Genomic DNA, 22,424 nt, shown 5'->3' with positions numbered 1-22,424 from the left:
GCCTCAAATGATTAAGTGACGCAGTTGCAAAGGGTTAATAGTTTGACTCATGCAGAACTGATCTGAAGCAAGATATTCCCCCAGGAACGATCAGAAGCAACGATCAGAAGCAAGACATTCCCCCAGAACTACAGAGACTCATTGTAGCTATGACCTAATCTATGACATAGATCTATGTCATATATCAAAGAACATGTGAAGTTCTAAATGCTTGCATCTCAAAACAGGAGTTTATATTCAAGCAGCTCTGAGATTTAATAGTGCGTTTTTCCAGTGCATTTTAAGAATGGCTGAAATTGCAGCAACACTATTTTTTCCCCTGACTTTCGGAGCAGGGTATTTGATAACAACAGGAGTGAGGAAAGTTTTTAATAAACTCCTCCCTGCTGTTGCATTTGATATCAGTAGTTACAAAGACGAGATCGAATACGATGAGTTCGACTCATACCTTTTCCGTCCTTCCCCGGCTGGGGAAGTTTGCCGTGCAGACACCAGCGCCGTTAAAAAGGCGTTGGAAGTCTCCAATGACCCCCCCAAAAAAGAGTCCTCATTTGATGGACTTTATTATTATGAAGCAACGGGCTACTGTGTGAGTCTTCACACGGATCCGTCTGAAGACTAATTTCTAACGGATCTGTCTGAAGACTTTACTCTGGAAGAGTCCGTTGTCAAAGAAAGTGATTCCTCCGGTCTCTATAGCAATGTAAAGGTGACTACTAAGGTTAAATCAGTAGTCACCAGTAGTGCTCCAATTAAAGTGGCACCAGATGATGGACCAGACTTAAGTCGCACTAAAAATTCTTGCTGTCCACTTTGTTGAACCTGTACGTTGGGGTTTACCCTGGTGAACAAGAGGGTAGCCTCCCTCCCCTATGGGTGGGGGGGATGGGTCCTGACTGTTTGTGCAACAGTTCAGATTACTATTGAGACACTTTACCAAGGTCGAGAAAGAGTGTCTTCAGTCCATATAATCAGCTAACCTCCTCCTTCTCTTCAGATGCTGCACAGACTTTTTTAGAAACTCTTCTCGAATGTAATGGTAAAAGCGTCTCCTTTCAGCTTTTAAGAAAAGTCTGAATGCTTTTGAGTTTGCATGTTCTCCCTGTGCATGCGTGGGTTTTCTCCGGGTACTCCGGTTTCCTCCCACAGTCCAAAAACATGACTGTCAGGTTAATTGACGTCTCTAAATTGTCCCTAGGTGTGAGTGTGCATGCGTGCCAGTCTGTCGCCAGTCTGTTTGGCGATGGATGGATGGATGGATGGATGGATGGATGGATGGATGGATGGATGGATGGATGGATGTGGATGGATGGATGGATGGATGGATGTAGATGGATGGATGAATGGATGGATGGATGGATGGATGTGGATGGATGGATGGATGGATGGATGGATGGATGGATGGATGGATGGATGGATGGATGGATGGATGGATGGATGCTTTTGTTGTCTGATTTTATGGTGTATGTGTCAATACAAATTATGATTCATTGATCAGGATTTGTATTCTCAACAGTTGGTAGCAGAGGACGGGTTTGTGTTGACACACAAGCAGAGATTGGACTGGCCGTTCAGGTGCAGACTTTCGGAAACAATACTCTGGTGTAGGGCCCACATGGTTTCTCTAAATTTCAGCTATCAGCCGTTGTTCATAGGAGTAGTTTTAGGTGTGAAGGACTAAAGTAGTTTTAAGTGTGAAGGTTGTTGACTGGCTCAGTCTGGGAGTATTATTGCTATTGTTTTTTAATAATAACAATAGTATTAATATTATCCCCACAAAAAAATTAATATTCAGTCCATTACAGTTTTATGTTTTTATGGTTTGATGTTTATTTTGCGATTATTAATAAGTGATCAATGTGGTAGATTAGCTACCGCTGCTATTAGCTCATTAAACACCTGCTGTACTCATGATCTGTTAGAGTTGGTGTTTAACCCGCCTTTTATTTTTTAACTGAACTGAAACAGAATTCCACACCACATCTACATGTTTAGGTTGTCAAAGTCAAGCTAGCATAACTGAACTACTTCCCTCTCCCTCCATATTTTTTTCTTAATTAACTTTTTCCTGACCTGTTTATCTAGTGATAGTGTAGCAAAGCACTGCATCCTTTTCTCTTTTATTAGGCGTATATTTAAAATTTTGTACGCTATATTGACAATCTAGTACCCAAGGACTTCATTAAAGCTTTGCATTTTACATATTTTATATGTTTGGTAAAATACCAAGTTATTTTGTCCTCTAACTTTAAATAAGCATTTTGATGAATGAATTTTAGGATTATAATAGTTGCCAGGCTACAAGCACAATTAATTCTGTTATAGATCCAGATACACACTTCACATTAGGACAAATAGATTCATTATTCTTCTACAGAAATGAATAATTAATCCCAGGACTTCAGTCAAAACATCTAGAGCTGCATATTTTCCTGGGTACTTTAAAACTTTTATAATCGAATTTAATTTAACTCTGTATTAAATTAAATTCAGATCATATATAATATCTGGATTCATGGGCGCTGCCAGGCAGTGGCGCAAAAAGTGGGTATGCAGCGTATGTAACGCATAGGGGCGCAGCACACAAACCCAGTATGGAGGGGCGGAGCGGCTCGCCAATGATGTTTTCCCATACACTTCAGCGTGCCTTACGCTCCTTCACCTTGCGCACATAATGAGGTAAATGTAGCGAGTTTTACCCTTCACGAATCGTCGCCTCGAGGGTTTGGCGGGGAGCGAGTGAGCGTCGCTCCTTCAACCTGACGTTCCTATTACGTTCCTTTCGCTCATACCATACTGTCACAACATAATGATAGTTTTAACAAATATGTGAAAATAAATTATAAAATTGCATACTGCAGCTTTAATTTCACTCAGGAGAGGATGGGTCAGGAGGGACGTGAGTTAGAGCTGCTGCTGACTGACTCATCTGTTTTTAAGTGTGGTAAAAGGTACAAGGGACAAGTTAAATATATGAGTATGTTGGTAATTTTTTTCCTTAATTNATGGATGGATGGATGGATGGATGTGGATGGATGGATGGATGGATGGATGGATGGATGGATGGATGGATGGATGGATGGATGGATGGATGGATGGATGCTTTTGTTGTCTGATTTTATGGTGTATGTGTCAATACAAATTATGATTCATTGATCAGGATTTGTATTCTCAACAGTTGGTAGCAGAGGACGGGTTTGTGTTGACACACAAGCAGAGATTGGACTGGCCGTTCAGGTGCAGACTTTCGGAAACAATACTCTGGTGTAGGGCCCACATGGTTTCTCTAAATTTCAGCTATCAGCCGTTGTTCATAGGAGTAGTTTTAGGTGTGAAGGACTAAAGTAGTTTTAAGTGTGAAGGTTGTTGACTGGCTCAGTCTGGGAGTATTATTGCTATTGTTTTTTAATAATAACAATAGTATTAATATTATCCCCACAAAAAAATTAATATTCAGTCCATTACAGTTTTATGTTTTTATGGTTTGATGTTTATTTTGCGATTATTAATAAGTGATCAATGTGGTAGATTAGCTACCGCTGCTATTAGCTCATTAAACACCTGCTGTACTCATGATCTGTTAGAGTTGGTGTTTAACCCGCCTTTTATTTTTTAACTGAACTGAAACAGAATTCCACACCACATCTACATGTTTAGGTTGTCAAAGTCAAGCTAGCATAACTGAACTACTTCCCTCTCCCTCCATATTTTTTTCTTAATTAACTTTTTCCTGACCTGTTTATCTAGTGATAGTGTAGCAAAGCACTGCATCCTTTTCTCTTTTATTAGGCGTATATTTAAAATTTTGTACGCTATATTGACAATCTAGTACCCAAGGACTTCATTAAAGCTTTGCATTTTACATATTTTATATGTTTGGTAAAATACCAAGTTATTTTGTCCTCTAACTTTAAATAAGCATTTTGATGAATGAATTTTAGGATTATAATAGTTGCCAGGCTACAAGCACAATTAATTCTGTTATAGATCCAGATACACACTTCACATTAGGACAAATAGATTCATTATTCTTCTACAGAAATGAATAATTAATCCCAGGACTTCAGTCAAAACATCTAGAGCTGCATATTTTCCTGGGTACTTTAAAACTTTTATAATCGAATTTAATTTAACTCTGTATTAAATTAAATTCAGATCATATATAATATCTGGATTCATGGGCGCTGCCAGGCAGTGGCGCAAAAAGTGGGTATGCAGCGTATGTAACGCATAGGGGCGCAGCACACAAACCCAGTATGGAGGGGCGGAGCGGCTCGCCAATGATGTTTTCCCATACACTTCAGCGTGCCTTACGCTCCTTCACCTTGCGCACATAATGAGGTAAATGTAGCGAGTTTTACCCTTCACGAATCGTCGCCTCGAGGGTTTGGCGGGGAGCGAGTGAGCGTCGCTCCTTCAACCTGACGTTCCTATTACGTTCCTTTCGCTCATACCATACTGTCACAACATAATGATAGTTTTAACAAATATGTGAAAATAAATTATAAAATTGCATACTGCAGCTTTAATTTCACTCAGGAGAGGATGGGTCAGGAGGGACGTGAGTTAGAGCTGCTGCTGACTGACTCATCTGTTTTTAAGTGTGGTAAAAGGTACAAGGGACAAGTTAAATATATGAGTATGTTGGTAATTTTTTTCCTTAATTCATTAAATGCTGGTAAAAAGGAGGCAAACAGTAGTCTATTGCTAAGGTAATTATGCTAAATGGTTGATAATCTCACACAGTATACTCACCTCTCTCTGAGAAAAACTGGGTTATAAATTGACACTTTGCCTTTTTCTCTCTTTTATTATTATCATCTTTTTTTGAAAACCTAACTATTATTTTTCTAGGCAGCATAGTAACTGCCACAGTCGTTCTTGTCTTCCACTGACTGCTGCTGACAAGGGTGTAACGAATTTATCATTGGGGGGGGGCACATATCAGAAACCTGACAGATCCGTAAATAGCTTGAGCAGACATGTCTAACAATGGTGTCATCAATGCGTTAATCTATTCTGACCCCTTGTAATGCATAATCCAAGGCGTTACTACTACCAATCCAATGGTCCGATTAAAGTTAGGTATCCAAGTTACTGTGTGTTGTCAATTAGTCATTTCTTTAGTAAACACATATTGTTGCTTTCTTCTTTTTTGATGACGTTTCATGTGTAAAACCAGCGACACAAAAGTAAACGATGGAGGGAAAAGAGATGCACATTTTCTAGCTGATGGATTTTTCATTGAGTAATCAAGTTATTTTTCTAAGTAATCATGCCATCCCTGATAATAAATTAACTACACTTTATGTCATATGTGTGTAGGCCTGTCACAATAACAAATTTTGATGGACAAAAAATTGTTCTAGACGTTATTGCTATAAACAATAATATTGCTGGTTTTGAGACCATTTTTAAGTAAAACAATGGTAATGGAAAAATGATAAAGCAAGAACTAGTGGTGGGACGTAACGAAGTACTACGTTACTGTACTTAAGTATATTTTTATCTGGACTTTCTACTTCACTACATTTCTTCAAAAATGTTGCGTTACTCGTTACATCCAAGTCGCATTGTAAAGAAAATGGATGGATGGATGGATGGATGGATGGATGGATGGATGGATGACTTTTCTTATGTATTTTCTAAATTTAGACAGGAAGTAATGTGGGTCAGTCCACTCTCTATAAGTGCAGGGGCCTGTGGTGAGAAGTAACGAAGTACAAGTACAAGTAACGAACAAAGTACTTAGAAGAACAAGTACTTCGTTACTGTACTTAAATACAATTATCGTGTATCTGTACTTTACTTAAGTAGATTTAATAATGAATATTTTCTACTTTTACTCCACTACATTTTACAGTAAGTATCTGTACTTTCTACTTCACTACATTTCTACAAAAGTGTCGCGTTACTCGTTACATCCCAGTCGCGTTGCTCTTTTTGTCCGTTAAAATGTGAAGTTCAGGGACTTAAAGTGGCGCCGTAAAATCCAAGCAGTAACGTGACTTACTGTCTGTTGTCACCCATCGCCTCCACCTTTCACTCGCACGCGGAGCTCCAAGACATGCGCAGTGGTTTCCTCTGAGCGGGAGAAAATGTCTGTCTAGTCGTCAGTAATATAATAGCGCTGCATAAATCATAAGATATGGCGACATGTAAAATCAGCAGTGCTTCGCTTTCACAGACGGTGGGGACTTCGTCCAACTTTTAGCGTCACTTCGAAGAAGAGCTTAAAGAAAGGTAAGATCTGTGGACGTGGTGCTAGCAAAGCTAGCTGTACTGAGACACATGTTGCATCTGCATGAAAAAAAGTTGTCACTCATGCGCTGAATTATTGTGTGGAGGTGTTGACTGAGGTGTTGACTGAGGTGTCGCAAATATGGGACAACGCTGTGACCAAAGTGTGCATTGATATGACATTCAGGAACGATCCGATTCTTCTGGACGGATCTTTACTGATTAAATTTAATTCAGCTCTAAATATTTAATATCTAGGTGTTTTATGGGAATGTGGATCTTTCAGATCAATTTGAGAAGCAATTTTGATAGGTAAACTTAATTTTTTTGTGTCACGTAGCTGTTCTTGGGTAGGTGGTCTTGACTACAACTCTGCTATGGCTGCTTGGTTCCATGTCCTCCCCTGTCCACCCTTTCTGTTGGACAGGGTGTGCTAGCGTGGATTTCTTTCAAAATAAAAGCCACTAGTGGCAAAAAAAGGTGAAGTTCATACTATGTTAGGACAGGAGACAAGATGTTTCCATCCCTGAAATTATGATGCATAGAATCACATATCTAAGTCTAAACTATGTTACAGAGTAAACATAATAAAAACATGCTTTATCTGTGGCATTGTTCATTAAAATRGCACATTTCTAATGTATTAAAATTAAATACAATCGGTTCACTTAATGATATTAGCGATTAGGTATTATTCAGCAAGTACTTTTACTTTTAATACTTAAATATTTTTAAAAGCCAGTACTTTTTACTTTTACTTAAGTACAAATGTTAATGTGGTAGTTTTACTTTTACTTAAGTACATTTTTTGAGTACTTTCTCCACCACTGGGCCTGGTGAAGGACCAGCAGGCATTTGGGTTTGGGGCCGATGGTTTTTACCAGAGCAAGAGAGGTAGCAGAGAGAACAAAGGAAAGTTAGATCTCTGTAATTGTTTGGTGAAAGAGAAAATAAATTACCAAGAACCCTGCCAGCATGCCTAGGTGGGCCCCATGTGGGGAAAAGGAGGGGAGACCAGATGGGTTCCATATGGGTTTGTCCGCGGGTTCCACGGTGGCCCCACATGGGCAAACCCATGTATGTATACATGTATGTGTGAGTGTATTTGTGTTCCCTTTAGGGTTGCCACCTTTCAGAAATCAAAATAAGGGACGCCCACCACGGTGCATCGTCCTTCTCTCATGGGCTGGGATGTCCGCTGTAGTGATAGACAGTATTTTATGGAGGTGTTTTTTGTCTTCAAAAAGTGATCCATAGAGCAATTGTTCTTGCATAGAGGTCGGTTAGAGTACCCCAAAACTGTACTCCAATCAGAGTAGTATACTTTAAATATGTTTAATTAAGTGTAAAAGGTATTTGGTAAACCACTGAGTAACTGATCATATTATCACCTGATTTAATATTCAAAATGTGTCCTCAGACAACTAAAAGTATAAAAGTTATGCGAACATTCTGATATTTTACAGTGTATTACCAAAATATTTATATAAATAAGAAGTTAGGTTTGGAGGCTGGTTTAGGCCTCCCCTTCACTGACATTAATCAGCCTGGGATTTGCGTCTTCCTTCTCACGTCTGTATCTTTGCGAGAGGTTTTGCTTCTAAGGACGGTGGAGAATCGGGTCGAGCATGTTTTAAAAAGAGGCGGGTTGACAGCACCTCACGGCGGCTGCGTAGTGTCTGTCTCTAGGCAACCGTGAAAACAGCGTCGGTCCGTAGCGGTCAGTTCTTTAGCTCCTGCAACGAGAATTTAGCTGACCTTAACATTTCCTGTGTTTTATTTTGGTCATTATTGTTACATTTAATGTTGATATGTGTGTGTTAGGCGTGTCTATCGAACAGTTATAGAAATACGGAACAAATTGCGTCCCGTATTGGTTCAATACGGGACGCAACATTTAACAGCCAAATACGGGACGATTCCGTATTTTAAGGGACGGGTGGCAACCCTAACAGTGAGGTCAGGCCTGACCTTACTGTCACAGTTTAAAACAACAATTTTTTTCAGAGTTCTACCACCTCATCACTACAATCTGAGTATATTTATAATAATATTTAACCCTCAAATAGCTAAACTCACACTGGTTACAGTTTATTCTGGCCAGAATAATTGCGCTGTCGTCCCCTGCGGTCACAGAAAATGATGGGTCACAGATTTTTCTGTAACACTTCTTTATTGACTCCGTTACTTTGGCTGCAGATGCTGGTTTTCTTCTGTTGGCTTTTTGTCCACAAAATGAGAAAATGTGTTTTCACAGAGAAAAAAATAAGGACATCTTAACCAATTAGCTAGTTTTACCCCGTTTCTTCCATCAGAATTAAAGATTATGAGCTTTACTTACTTTTTTTAAGCACACCTTATTCTAAGGAGTTTTAAAAGAAAATTACAACAGATTAAAGACTAACAGAAGCCCCTGAGGAAAAGATGAAGTTATAATCATACATGTTTTTATAGCACACTGTTCTTTTAATTGCTTGCCTCCGATGGGAAAGCTCTCACTGCTTCATGGTTGAATGGCAGTGCCGTTTACACACTCGCTATGATTAGATCTGCTGTGAAACTGATATAGCCACTTTATATTTGCAGAGTGTTTAAAAGAAGGACTAGGTTTACCGTTACGAGTCATTACACACAACATTACGAGCATTCATGAGCCGAAGAGCCTCTATTCTCAGATATGGTGACGTGACGGGCGCAGTGGGCCAAAAATCTTGCCGCTCCCCATGAAGTCTATTGAGTGGGAGAAGGAAGGGGAGTGAGCAAACTGGGGCCTTCTAAAAAAACATGAAGAAAAGTTAATGCAATACAGTGTATTACGCTTGTACATGGGTAGCCCTTTACAGTAAAAAGATGTGATTAGCTACAGGACTTGTGGGGGGTCCTGCCAGTAAGTCATTCAAGCTCTTGTGTATTCAGTAGCAACTGAATAACATCTAATGGAATTGTTCTGCTGGTGTTAGCATGGTATATCAAATGCAAAGTCCAATAGTACATGTACATTTGATACCCTATTAGGTGCTAATAACTAAGGATTAGCAATACAGGGAATGTTCTAGATGAGTTAGAGGCAAGTTCAGAAAGCAAATCCTTTGACATCAGAGATGTTTCAGAATGGTGCGACACGTTGTTGTTGGAAGATAATGCATATTTTTGGTGAATTTTAGCAAATAGAACAGACCACGACAATATTCTGGTTAACCAGCTTTACAGAGGGTTTAAATCATTGGCTACTGAGAAATAATTTCTTGCTGGAGGAGTGGACTCTGTTTAAGCTTTAAACAATTGGATCTGATGAATATACTGAGCTAGCTCAAACGTGAAGGAAGCTTTGCTATAAAGCTTGTCATAAATCGTGTGCGCTGTAAAAACCACCTCTCACTGTGAAGAGAGAAGTGTGGAGTTGAATGGCATCTTTGCTAGCAATGTGCTAGCGTGTCCAACACCGACTGGATGTTTTTGTTCACCTCCTCTGCTGCCATTTCCAAACTACAACTGACAGCAGACGACAGCACAGAAAGTCATTGTTTACAACTCCTACTTCTGTTTGCTGATTGGTCCATTTGAAATTCTAATGAAAAAAAAATCTAAATAGGAGAAATCCCAGACGGAGCAGTGAAGGGAAATGAAGTAGCTAAACCGCATAGGAAGACAATGTCTAGGCTTGTTTACCAAGGCTTTGGTGTGTTCCAAACTACTGCAGTTTGTGTGTGTGTGTCTGAGGGCATCTCAGTTTGCCTGATGATAGTACAGCTTCTTGACAAAACACATTGGAGTACCGCCAAAGCAAATGAACTTTATAGTCAAAGAGTTCTAGCCTGGCACAGTAAAGCCAAGCTTGGAAAAAGTAGTGACTTAACTAGCAGAATATGCTTATTGTCATGATGCAGATTTTTTCCCAAGAGGGGTAATCACTAAAATCTTTTCTGCATCACATAAGTAAGTAACAGAACACTTGGAATGGCTTTGGAACAAATTCACCTATAGTTGCTAATATACAAAGTGGCCAGCAGAGGGTAGCAGAGCCCCAGATTAGGAGTTATGTCAGTGTTTTCATTGTAACGTGGGTTTCTGAGTCTTAGAAAGATGTGGTTTTTAGAGTGATTTCCTCAAAAAACGGACTGAATCATTTGTTACGTCACTCCGATATCTTTCTCTGATGTACTTGACGGTGAATGTGTAAAGGAGATAAATGCTGATTAGCACAAATCCAGGCTCACAAAAAGCTCCAGTTACTTCACAGATGTATAATTTAAAATGTCCGGTAGAAACTCGGCAATAATGAAGATACAAGGAACACGTTTCACAGCTGGAACCACTGAATACATTCCTCTCACTCTGATAATTGTGCCGTATGATGCATTTGGACATGATTTATTCATAAATAATTAAATTCTTAGATCTTTGATTTGGGTAAACACAACCTCGGATAAACAACGCTTCATTATGCAAGTGCATTTCAGTAAACTAGGATGCAACTGAACAGTTTATTCAGAAAGTATTTCTCGTATATTATGTATTCATCATGCTCAAGTGAGTTATCGCAAGTTTTTTTCTATTAATCTTGATGGTTTTCAGCTGATGAAAAGCTCGGCTCTCAGAAAAGTGGAATACTCCACAAGTTAGTTAAATTTAAAAAAAATGTTACAAGTGTCAACACTAGTGATTGAAAGGGGAGTGGAAGGAAAAACTATGTTTTCTAATGTTCTGCATTTTGAAATTTAATTTAAGCATAACAGATTCTCTGTAGATTTTTCAAACTAAGGCACTTTTTTTTTTTTGCTTTTATTAAATCTTATTCTGTTTATAGTATAAACTGCAGCTGAAGTCAGTGCTTTAAGAAACTTGAAAAACTAACACTACTGATTTAGAATAGTGTTGTGACAACACTAGAAAAAAAAGAAAGAAATTCTGCATTCTTACAATCTAGGCTGATTAGTTCTCTACAGAATACATGGAGCAGCTTTAATGAATTTTAGATAAAAAATGATTTGCATAGATTTGAGAGAAACTGAAAAGAGAAATGAGCACGATGGCAATGACTTCAGAACTGGGGAGGGGAAAGAAAAAAAAATAAGATGAAAGCAGAAAGAACAATATGACACAAGAGACTCAGTTCAGTGTTTTAATGTGTACAAAGAGATAAATGCTCATTAGTGACATCTCTACAACGGCATCTAAAACATGCCAATACACATGCACAAATAAGACTGTTTTTTTCCCCCTTTTTCTGTCTGCCACGCATATTTGTACATTTCTGCAATCATCCACACTAAATCCCTACGCACATCATTAGACTGTGTTCCYCCTCCCAGTCTACTGGGAGAGGAGGTATGAAAAAAAGGAAACTGTTTCTGGTTACGAGCCTCTACTTTTCATTAAAGTAGTTACTAAGTGTTACTAAGCAAACAAATGCTAACAGTCACGGCTAAGTCAGACCTCTGCTAAAACGTACAAAGGGATGAGAAACGAATGAAGCATTGTACGGGTGCAGGAAGGGGCTTGTAAATATTGTTTCTGTTCTTTTTTAAAAAAAAAAACTTAATTATACTCAAACAGACCCAGTCTGATCTGATTAAAGAAACTGCATTCTTTAATAAAGTACTGAAATCTGCTTCAAATCCAGGATGAACAATCTGAACAAGCAGCTGAGTTTGAAAATAAATCAGTAAGTCTTTGTTGTGGGATTGAAACCCTTATAAAGTATTTTTTTGTGTGCAAGTCTTAATAAGCATCAGTGTATCCTCTCACGTCTTGCTTTTACTAAAGCATCATTGAAACACATAAGTTAATTTGTAACCCCCAAAGTGCTGTTTCACAAAGACATCCTTAGTCAGCAAAACGCCCCAATAAAGCTTAAATGGCACAATCGTAAGCAAAGTGATGGTGGTAATAAAAATAAATCCATCAGATGTGTCCCCCTTACATCGCCTGAGATGAGACAAATTAGAAAAATTGTCATGAAATAAAAAAAGGCGATTGCTTATAAGACATGGGAATAGAAAGGTGGTACAAAATAACCAGAACAAAATCTGCTTTTGAAACAATACCATGTGAGATTCCAGATACAGTCACTGCAGTACTTATTCTTAATTGTCCAGATTAGATGAAATTTTGGATGAATAAAGCAGCGCCAGGCTAAAACATTACCAAAACCAATTTAAAATGTTAAAAGGGAGTTGTTTTGGAATCCATTTGTTTATTGTGTAAATTTGTACATGTGAAAATTAGTTTGACGCATTTCAAGTGCCTTGACGTAAGTTTTGCTTTGAGCTGTCGTGATACAAATAAAGTGAAATTAATTACTTGTAGCTACATTTTCTTTCGTTTGAAACTCAATTAAAACAAGTGGTCAGAAAAGAGCAAAACATGAAATGAAATGTGATTTTAATAATGTTTCAACATATATTTTGGTAAATGTTGCAGTTTGTTGTTCGGTGTAACCACACTGCATAACATTTACACTACTTTTTCTATTATCTAATTCGGCTTACATTTACATTCTTTAATTGAGTTGTCATTAAATGTTTGGGGGGTTTTTCACTCAAAGTGAGCTGATTTTACAGAAGCAGGTTTTCTTTGAAAACGTTTTGATAATAAAACAAAAATTACAAGCCAAAATACAATCAAATTTTGAGGTTTTATTCTGAATAAACAGATTATTGAAGACTCGTTTAAAGTGAATTTAAAAAAAAGAATCTGTGTAATGTATATGTGTGGACTGGTTATCCTGAGTTTATTCAAATATGCAAAGTGAGGACCACTCTGGCTTTCTTTGCCAAAATCTTCAACGGTTTTTTTCTGATTGGATATAGGAACCTTTAGCCTGGAACTGCTTTAGCCATGCTCAGGATCTGCCGGAAAAACCAGATGAAAAATCTGTTTTACAAAAAATAAAATGCAGAAAGGTGTTGCTTTGGCATAAAAAAAACTTGCTGCTTTGGACATTAAGACAAAACAGGAAATAGTTTCAGTTTTGGAAAATGTGGTGAACATGGTCTAAGTGGTACCAAAATGACAACAGGAGAAAAGTACAGAACAGTAATAAAAGGACCTTCATGTGTCAAAAAGACGACATAAGTTTTTTTGTATAATGTTCAAACTTTTAACGCTACGCTCGTTGACATGAAATAAACGGATGTCTGTCATTTCCCTGAAAGTGCGTGGCCGCCGTCCAAGTCCTTCATTTGTTTTTGGTGGCTGGGGAGTCGGCCTGGATCCTATTTTTGGGATGACGGTTGTGTGACAGCGCACCGCTGTAAATATGTGACAATGAAAGGACAGCGAATGAAAGACGCTGCTTGAATCTCCAAATATCCACAGGAGAACTGCTTTGCATTCAAATCCCTACACACCTGGAGTGTGGGGCGGAAAAATGAGTTCCCAAGAAGAGGAAGGTAATCTAGGAAACAAAACGTACGGTAAAAAAGAAGACACTTTGAAAATAGCAGGTAAGTTATAAAAAAATACTGAATTAGGAACTAAGGTGGAGCCATTAATATAAATAAATAAAACATTTTCAATAGACTGATGTTTTGAAGAAATTCTTGGCACCTCTGAAAAACTAAACAGCAACACTTGCAAAAAATAAATAAATCTGCCCCTTTAAAGCTTGCTTTTTTGTCACACGTTCACATTTCACTAAATTTAATATTTCAGAGGAATAAAAAAAATCAAAATATGACACAATTTGGATAAAAATGTCAGCCCAAGATTATGTGGTAGGGAGAAAAGAAATAAAATCATCATTGTCAGCTAATTCTTTCTGAAAAGCAATAGAGCGTTGAAGTAAAATACCAGACTATTTTTTTGTGTGACATTTTCTTCCTCTGTACAACTGAGCACATCCCAGAATGTCTTCAACCACAAACTACATATTGAGTGATGCATAGGTTCCTGACATTTACAGTTGACAAGAGGAGAACAGTTTGGTCCAAGAAAATAGTTTGAATTTATCACTAGGAGAAACTTATGTCAGTAGCCATGGTTACGTACACCCAGGAACAGACCTTTTCATTCGTCTGTTCAAATATGTTGTATATAGCAATATATCTGCATTGTCACAGCTGACATGTAGAATGTGACGGTGTTTACTGCAGATCCAGGTTATAAGGAGTTATTAGATATGGTGATCTGGAAAATTCTGTTAGCATTTCAGAGGCTAGCTAACTCTGGGTAGCTTTCTGCAATGTTAAAACTCAAATGTATATTGAAAAAAATGGTGTAGTGCTTATAGATATAAGCTATTAGAGTGAGATTTGGTTGTTTCCTTGTTATTTCTGGTTGTTGAAATCATTCCTTATTTGACCAGTTGTGTTGACAGAGTTGTCTAATACCAAGCTAACACTGAACATCCAGATAACGCTCCCTGACCATCGCCATCAGTTTTCAGACAACGTTCTCTGAATGTCAACACGAAACACAATAAAGTATTTTGGCAGCGTTGTCTGGTCGCACGCGAACAACATTCACTTAACTTTTGATGTTCTTGTACATTTTCTACAAATGTTCACAAAATGCTTGCAGATAACATTCAAAATGAGATTAAAGACACCAAGGTAAAAGAAATGCTAAAAAGTATAACACTGCCCTCAGTGAATGTCGTCTGAACATTTACTTGCTAGACAGGAAAAACTTCTTGTCGAACTGACTGAGAATAATCTTAAGCGCTAACAGTGATAGCGCTCAGAACTCACAAATCTGAAAAAAAATTTCAGATTTGTGAGTTCTGAAAATACTGTGACTGGCTTACCTGTAGCGGCTAGCTGTGCTAAAGTTAGCATCTGTTTCAGGGTTTTCTATTGATGCTAAGCTAGTGACTATTTTGTGGTTGTTTTTTAAGTGAGTCTGGAGTACATTCGATCATCTCAAGTCTAAAATTAAACTGCTTGAGATGTGTGAAATGATTATTCAGAGAGATAGGCAAACAAAGCTGTTGCTAACAGACTAAGAAAATTATCTACTACAAACAGGCCATTAATTAACATCTAAATAAAACTCCACTTTGAAATTTCTTAAGTTACCCATCATATGTGCATTTTTAACAAAAGGCTGGGATTTTAGTCCAGTGAACACATTCAAAAATTCCCTCTGTGTTCTCAAGATGCTGGCTGGCAGGAGTAAGTGAATCTAAAACAATTGCTTCGCTGGAATCTGTAAATAGTGTCGCAAGTAAAAGACAGCATGACGTGTAAACAAGGTATTACTCATTACTTGTTTTTCAAAATAGCTCTACGCATTTCCACATTATACCACATTGCAACCACAAGCTCCAATGTATTTGATTGGGGCTTTATGTTGGATGTGCAGTCCCAATAAAATGCATCAAAGTCTGAGGTTGTTACATGAGAAAATATGGAAAACCAAAAGGGGAAAGAATGCTTTTTGCAAGGCACAGGTTACTGACAAAGACTAAGTTTCCTATTAAAGCCAATATCTTCTACCTGTAGCGTGGCTACAGAGTTAAGCATATAGATTTTTTTTCTTCTGGGAACACAGAACGCCCAATTTACAAGCTCAAATGGATTATAGCAAAATGTACAAGTGTAGGTCTTGCCACTCCTGCTTTTCCTGATCACAAATACCGAATACAGCCTAATGTGTTGATGACTTGGAGAAAGGCACAAATGGAGAACTGTTGAGTAAATTATTGAGTACTATGTGGAACCATGATAAAACTATCACTTAGTACAAGAAAAGTTGAATAAGCTCCGATTAACGGCCCTCTCTAAAGAGTAAAGATTCAACATTCACCCTTTATCTGCACCTGTTTTAATTCATTGAAAGGTATGTATGTGATTTTTGTGTGAGATATTGTTTTTATGTCAGACAGAGGCAAAAAAAAGGTAACCATCCTTTCCACCTCCGACTGGGCCGAGCAATTTCACCGAATGCAGCCAGGAAATGAGACAAGGCATGAAAGCCCCGAGGAATCTCAATCAGATGAGTGCATAATTACAAGATTCCATTCAGAACAATCCTCCTTTATCTCACGGCCGTAGTGCATGTAAACCTGACTACTGACGGGCTGACAACACTCCTTTTTCACAGAGAGAATTACCGGAGGGCGAAACCGAACACCAAATGACAGGTGGCTGGAGAAACTCCGTTCAATTGGCAATCGAAGACGCTTGGAGGCCTCGGAGGGCCGTACTGTCTTACAACCCCCGACCGTGGGTAATCAATCATGACAGCTGCATGTGCACTCCCCGTGGGTTGCCGTGGTAACAGACAAGTGGGTCGATAACGGAATATTGAGTGGGTGTCTTACATTTTTTTTTATTCCTGCCCTCACCTTCCTCCAGGAAGAGTCTGTCTGTTGAAAAGTTGTGAGGATGTGATCCGCTTCCTCTCCCTTGCGGAACCTCAGGAACTCCAAAGGGGTCTGAAAAACAAAACGGCTTCTACGTCTAACCAAGCCGTAGGTTTTGACAACGGAGCTGAAAACTGAGGTGAAGAAATTAGAAGGGATCCACCCAAAGAACATGCAACAATTTTCTAATTAACAGAGTCAAAAACTTGGGTTTGTGGAGCCAAGAACAGAGGGAGAGTTGTTGAGACTACAGTCGACATGAAGGGTGTTACACAAGTCTTAGCAATTGCTGCCAAGACGATGAGTCCGCATCAAAAATTCTTTTGACAGAGGCAAAAAAAAGTAATATCTTGACTATCCGCTTTAATTCCAACGGTCAAAGCTTGGGTCGCTCAAATCTGATGTTCATTACTTCCAGCACATCCTGGGAAATCAGGTGTTAAAAAAACATAACCCCCCCCCATCCCCATCTATACTTCTTTGCCAAAATGTAGCTGTGAAGTCCCCAGCTGTTATTGGAGTTAGTAGTAATCCTCATAGCTCTTTGGGTTGAGGCAGTAGAGGACTCCCCCACCAAAAGAAAAGATGGTCCCTCCCCAAGCCAGCCCGTAGCCCCAGTTGAATTCATGATAGATCCTCAGGTTGATGCTCTCGATGAACTTGATGGGGAAGAGGACCAAGCTGCAGGCCTGGAGGACAACTGGAGAAGATAAGGCATGGTTAAATACAAGATGTCACTTTTAAAGTACAATCACAATGTCATTCTGTGCTCAGCATCGACAGAGAATAAGCAGAACAATCAGGAATGTTGTTAAGGAAGTGTGAACAGTATTACTTAAATATGTCCACAATTAGAAAACAGCTTAGTTTAGTGGAAGTACACCACTTCAATAACATTGCACCAACAAATGGATGTGTACTGCCAAGCTCAGACCACACTTTGATCCAGATAACTATGTTATCTGGATCAAAGTGTGGCTTATCACCATCAACTACATTTTGACATTAAAGACTTAAAATACACATTTGTTTATACCTATGCATCTGAAATTGTGTATATCCACTTACTAAACTCTTTATTATTAGGTACACCTAATATATTTGCTAGGTATACCTAGCAAATATATTTTGCTATATATTTATAGCAAACCTAGCAATATATTTTCTAGGTGTACCTAGCAAATATATTGCTTATGCCCAATACTGGTTTGATGACCCAGTATTGGGCATAAGCAAAAAAAACAAAAACAATACTATGTTGGACGACCTTTGACTATACTTCCTGGGATAGACATTACATTTCTCAGCTTCACATCCAATATGTGCATCTACATCTCAAAAGTGCTCTACTGAATTGGGATCTGGGGATTATGGAGGGCAGAGTTCAAGGTCATGTTCACAAAAAGACAATGAGATCATTTGAATTTTGTCAAATGAAGCATCTTGCTAGAAGTAACCATTAAAGACGGGTACTCTGTTTGCCTTAAAAGATGGATATTGTTAACTCAGTTGGTACAAAAGATCCAAGAAATTGCTAAGAAAATATCCACAATAGCATTACACCATCACCAGTCTGAACTGTTGATGCAAATCAGGATGAATTGAGGGTTTGATGCTTACGCTAAATTCTAGAGTCTGAATGTTGGAGATGAAATCAAGGCTCGTTGGACCAGCCAACATTCTTCCACTCTATAACGGTTCCAGTTTGGTGAGGAAGTGTGAACTGTAACCATTTCTTGCTTTTAGCTGCCAGAAGCAAAAGCGGTCCTCAGCTCCTTGCAGTTGGATCTTCCACAAACCCTGACTGTACTTTTTTTGTAGTTATCCTTAGAGTAGCTATGTGAATTATATTAAAGAAGTCGGCCTTACTCCCATTTTACCTCTAACATCAAAGAATTTGTGCTTGCTGTCCTCTTTGGATATTTTCTCTTTTTAGAACCATTTTATGTAAACCCAGAAGATGTATGGCTGTGACAAATCCTATTAGCTCAGTGGTTTCTGAAATACTAACATTGGCCCGTCCGGTACCATCTGCCATGCCACATTCAAAGTCACTTAGATCCTCTTCTTCATCCTGATGTTCGGTTCAAACTTCAGCAACTTGTCTTCATCACGTCTGGGTGCCTAAATGTATTGAGTTTCTGCCATGTGAACGGCTGCTTTGTTATTCGAGTCAACAAGCCCTTGATAGATGCATCTCATAAATAGTCTAGTGAGTGAATGAACTTTCATCACTCGCTTGTAGATGCAGCAAAGTATTGTTCCTAATGCTAATCCTAATGCAAGGTCCAGTGTCGCGTCTATATTGAGCAAACCACTAGACAAATAAGATAGCAAGCCACTCTTATTCAATACGTCCTAGTTTGTCACTCCCAAAGGTCTTCTGTGTTGATTTACAAACTCTTTGTCTGTGACCCTTATGCCCCCTGGATTTATGTCTTTAAAGTCATCTTTGCACTTGCCGGCCGGAGCTTACTTAATTTGCTTCATGTGCATTCATACCCAAACCTTTCCAACTATACGTCATTGACAAAGTTTACTGTAAAATCTAGAAGGCCGTCGAAGTTACTGGAAATCAGAGGTTAGCTAGGTGCTAACCATTTTAGTGTTCCTTAAAAATGATTTCTCATTGGTTTGTTCTTGGACTTAGACTTGGTCTTGGGTTATCCAATGAGTATTTTACATCCATTTAGAAATTTTTTTTTAACAGAATTTGTTCAATCTAGCCACATTGGCTAAATTCCTAAGTGTGAGTTTGTGAATTGAATCTGAATGAGATTTAAGCCCAGATTTAGAGTAGCCTACTCCAAAATCTTTTCTGAGCCACTAAGAGGAGTGAATATTGGCTGATAATGTGGGCCGTTTCTCATCTGTTCTTGAATTTGTTAAGTCTACCTCATGTTGTCAGCAAAGTATTAGCTAGGGAATTTCTTGACATGACAGTAATCAGACCTGGGGGTTAGTAAAACAAAGCCTCCAAAATGCGGTTAATCAAAATTAATTAATGGGCGTAGATTCCTTTTATAATAGTAAATATGTGGAAACTGCTTCTTGTGGTAAACATAAGACATGTTATCATTTTCTGACATTGAAATCTGAAAGATTTAAGAATAACAAAAAAAGCAAAAACAGAAGAAATCTGTAGGCAATGGATGCACTTTTCCACAACTCTTTAACTCTACTAATACGGCACCATCGCCATAGGTTGAGGCAGAAGGTACACCTGACCCTGTGCTTCTGAGTTTGTTTGGTTTTTGCACTCTCAGCCCCTCATATAATGGGGCAGACAAACTCATACTAAAATTGTCTGATTCGACATGAAGGATTCATAATTTTAATTAAATTTACAGGTTTTTTTTATGAGGTAGCAGTTTGGAGTTCACTTTTAGAAAACAAGCTCTGGCATCAAACTGTTGCTCTTCTGAATATACAAAATAATAAAAAGTGGATGCATAACATCAAGTACTACTACGCAAATAATACAGATGGTGTTACAAACAAATCTTAAAGTGGATGTTGGTGTGAAAAAAAAATCTATTATTCATCAAGGGCTCATGTAGTTTTTGTGGTCAGTATTTAAAATGTCATGTAAAAAWTTTTGTTTAGTTCAGATCAAAGGAAAAGAATTACATGTTGATTGTTGATTTTTTTTTCTCTTTTACTTTTGCATTCTGAACGGGAGGACGCAGTGTTCACAAGGACAAAAACAATGATTTTAAATAACATTTTGTACCACCACAGGATGTGTAATGTATAATGTCCCTTCTTACATGCACTCATAAGCCACCGAAAAGTCCAGTAAGATGCATTTAGGTTTGTGATTTATCATCACAAAACGTTCGAAGCTCAATGGGTTTTAAATTCTTTTGGAAGGTTATATAAATACATAAGCCTCCATATGCTCCAAACTTCCTGATTTGTAAACAAATCCCGTCAACCTTCTAACGTCCAGAACCGAAACGATCCGACAATGACAGCTTGCTAGCAAATACCACAGCAGAGCTTTAGAGGCGTCGCTTAAAAGCTCAGGGCTGTTGTGTCAACACTTTTAGGAACGCTGAAAGTCACACGCTGCCGCATCGGTAAAACTCTGATTTCCTTTTTCCACTGCTGCTGATCCTGTGCGTTCTGGTTAACCCTAAACTCCAGACGGCCTTTAAAACAGCCCTCAATTCTACTTGGCTTTCAGTATGATCTTGGTAACTAAGGCAACACATTGTTCGCAAATTGCAAAAGCGAACCGCTTTATGTTGCTGAAGCATTATGTCTCGCAGCGGCGGCCGAGGCCTTTTATCACGAGATATCCCGCCGTGTTTAACATAAAGAGAATCTTAAAGCAATCTGAAGGAAATCATAGAATTATAGCTATTAGAGGAACACAAGCTGAGGCTCCATTATAGTAACAAGGTGTGTTTTCAGTAGCACTAAATGAAGTTCTACAGAAGCACAAATCAACAGCAGAGGCTGCAAAGTACCTGCTGAAATAGAAAAATGAAGATGTTTGACTCAAAGTGCTCAGAAATTCACGCTTTAAGCACATTTGCGTCATCCTTTAAAGTCGGGACGGTTTCCACTTAGCTGCAGCCATGCTAAGGTTTGTTCGCTACAGCTGAGACACAGGTCCTGCTTTTCAAAATAAATCACATCGCAGATATAAGAAAAAATAAAAAAGTCTCCTTATTTTACGTTCTGAGAAGCTGGGTTGCTGTTGGACTTGAAGTGAGGGGATGATGGGAGAGTTAAAGAGACGGGCGTAACGCCACGTTTCATAGTCGACCATAAAAATAGGATTTCCTCTGAAGAGTGTGAGAGCGGAAAACTGTGACTGCAGGTGTGTGTCTTGGGTTAAATGAGGAAATAAGGATTATCCTGAGAGCTTTATGTGAAAAACTTTTGAAAATCAGGTAAATAAAGACTGTGTGGCTATCCTAAGCAGGACCTTTAACGTTAAAATCACAGACTTTGCATCAGATTATTAAGTCAGAAAAGGATTTTGTTTCGGCAACACAAACACTCCAGAGTTATTCGCTACTTTGTGTTCATCTATTGCATGAAATTCTAATAAAATATTCTGAAATTTCTGGCTGTGATGTGACAACGTGACAAAAAAAAAGTCCAGGTATTTTTGCGAGGCACAGTGTTTGGTCTAGAGTGTGCGCTGACCTGCGGCGAAGAGCATGAAGGCAACGAGGGCGTAGAACCGCCGTCTTGTACCGATGCACACGGCAACCAAAGCGACTAGGAATGACATCAGCACCAAGGCTCCGCCCCCTAGCAACAAGGCCAGTGTGGCAACCTGCCAGTCTGGAAGGGGAGGATGGGGGAAAGAGAAGAAGGAGATAAACAGTAAAATATTTGATAAACATACAGACACGGAAATATTTGATGCAAATTAGTGATTGGCATTACGGGGGTCAGTTTTTACAGAAAATGGTGTGGATTTCTGTACACTTCTCCTGACTGATACCTTTGGACAATGAGCTAATTTGGTAAAAATTGATGGCAGGTGTTTAAATGCTGTAGCTGTATCAAAAAGTACATCTCAGTTTTAAACAAAACCTGGAATTTTAACAGGAACATTTAGACTTTATGCTCATTGTACCATTCTCAGCCTCAAAAATATTAGGTTTTATATTAGTATTTTTCCTTTTTAGAAAAACAACCAACTGTAGTCCTTCAAAAAAGGAGTTCAAGCAAGGCGTAAAATAGCAACGTTGTGCTTTTATTTTTTTTGCATTTTGGGAAACAAATGAATGCAGAAAAAAACAAAAGGCCTTAAATACACCTCTTGGGAGAACATAGACAACAAGACAAATTATTCTCATTTTTCACTACTCTATTATTTACAAGCATCAGGTATAATGCATTTATCTGT

General features: G+C 38.5%; 1 protein-coding gene across 1 annotated transcript in view; it reads right to left on the bottom strand.

Moving 5' to 3' along the window:
- Positions 1 to 11,348: 11,348 nt before the first annotated feature.
- LOC103474030 (transmembrane protein 47) overlaps positions 11,349 to 22,424 on the bottom strand; it is an 18,800-nt gene continuing 7,724 nt past the window's right edge. The window contains 2 exon segments of the mRNA XM_008424750.2: positions 11,349 to 17,249; positions 21,713 to 21,853. Of these exon segments, the coding sequence (XP_008422972.2) occupies positions 17,071 to 17,249; positions 21,713 to 21,853 (320 nt within the window). The 3' untranslated portion in view covers positions 11,349 to 17,070.

Source organism: Poecilia reticulata, linkage group LG2 (assembly GCF_000633615.1).
Source record: "Poecilia reticulata strain Guanapo linkage group LG2, Guppy_female_1.0+MT, whole genome shotgun sequence".
NCBI lineage: Eukaryota > Metazoa > Chordata > Actinopteri > Cyprinodontiformes > Poeciliidae > Poecilia > Poecilia reticulata.
Note: the sequence above shows the minus strand (reverse complement) of the source record. Positions and strands in the feature narration are given on the sequence as shown.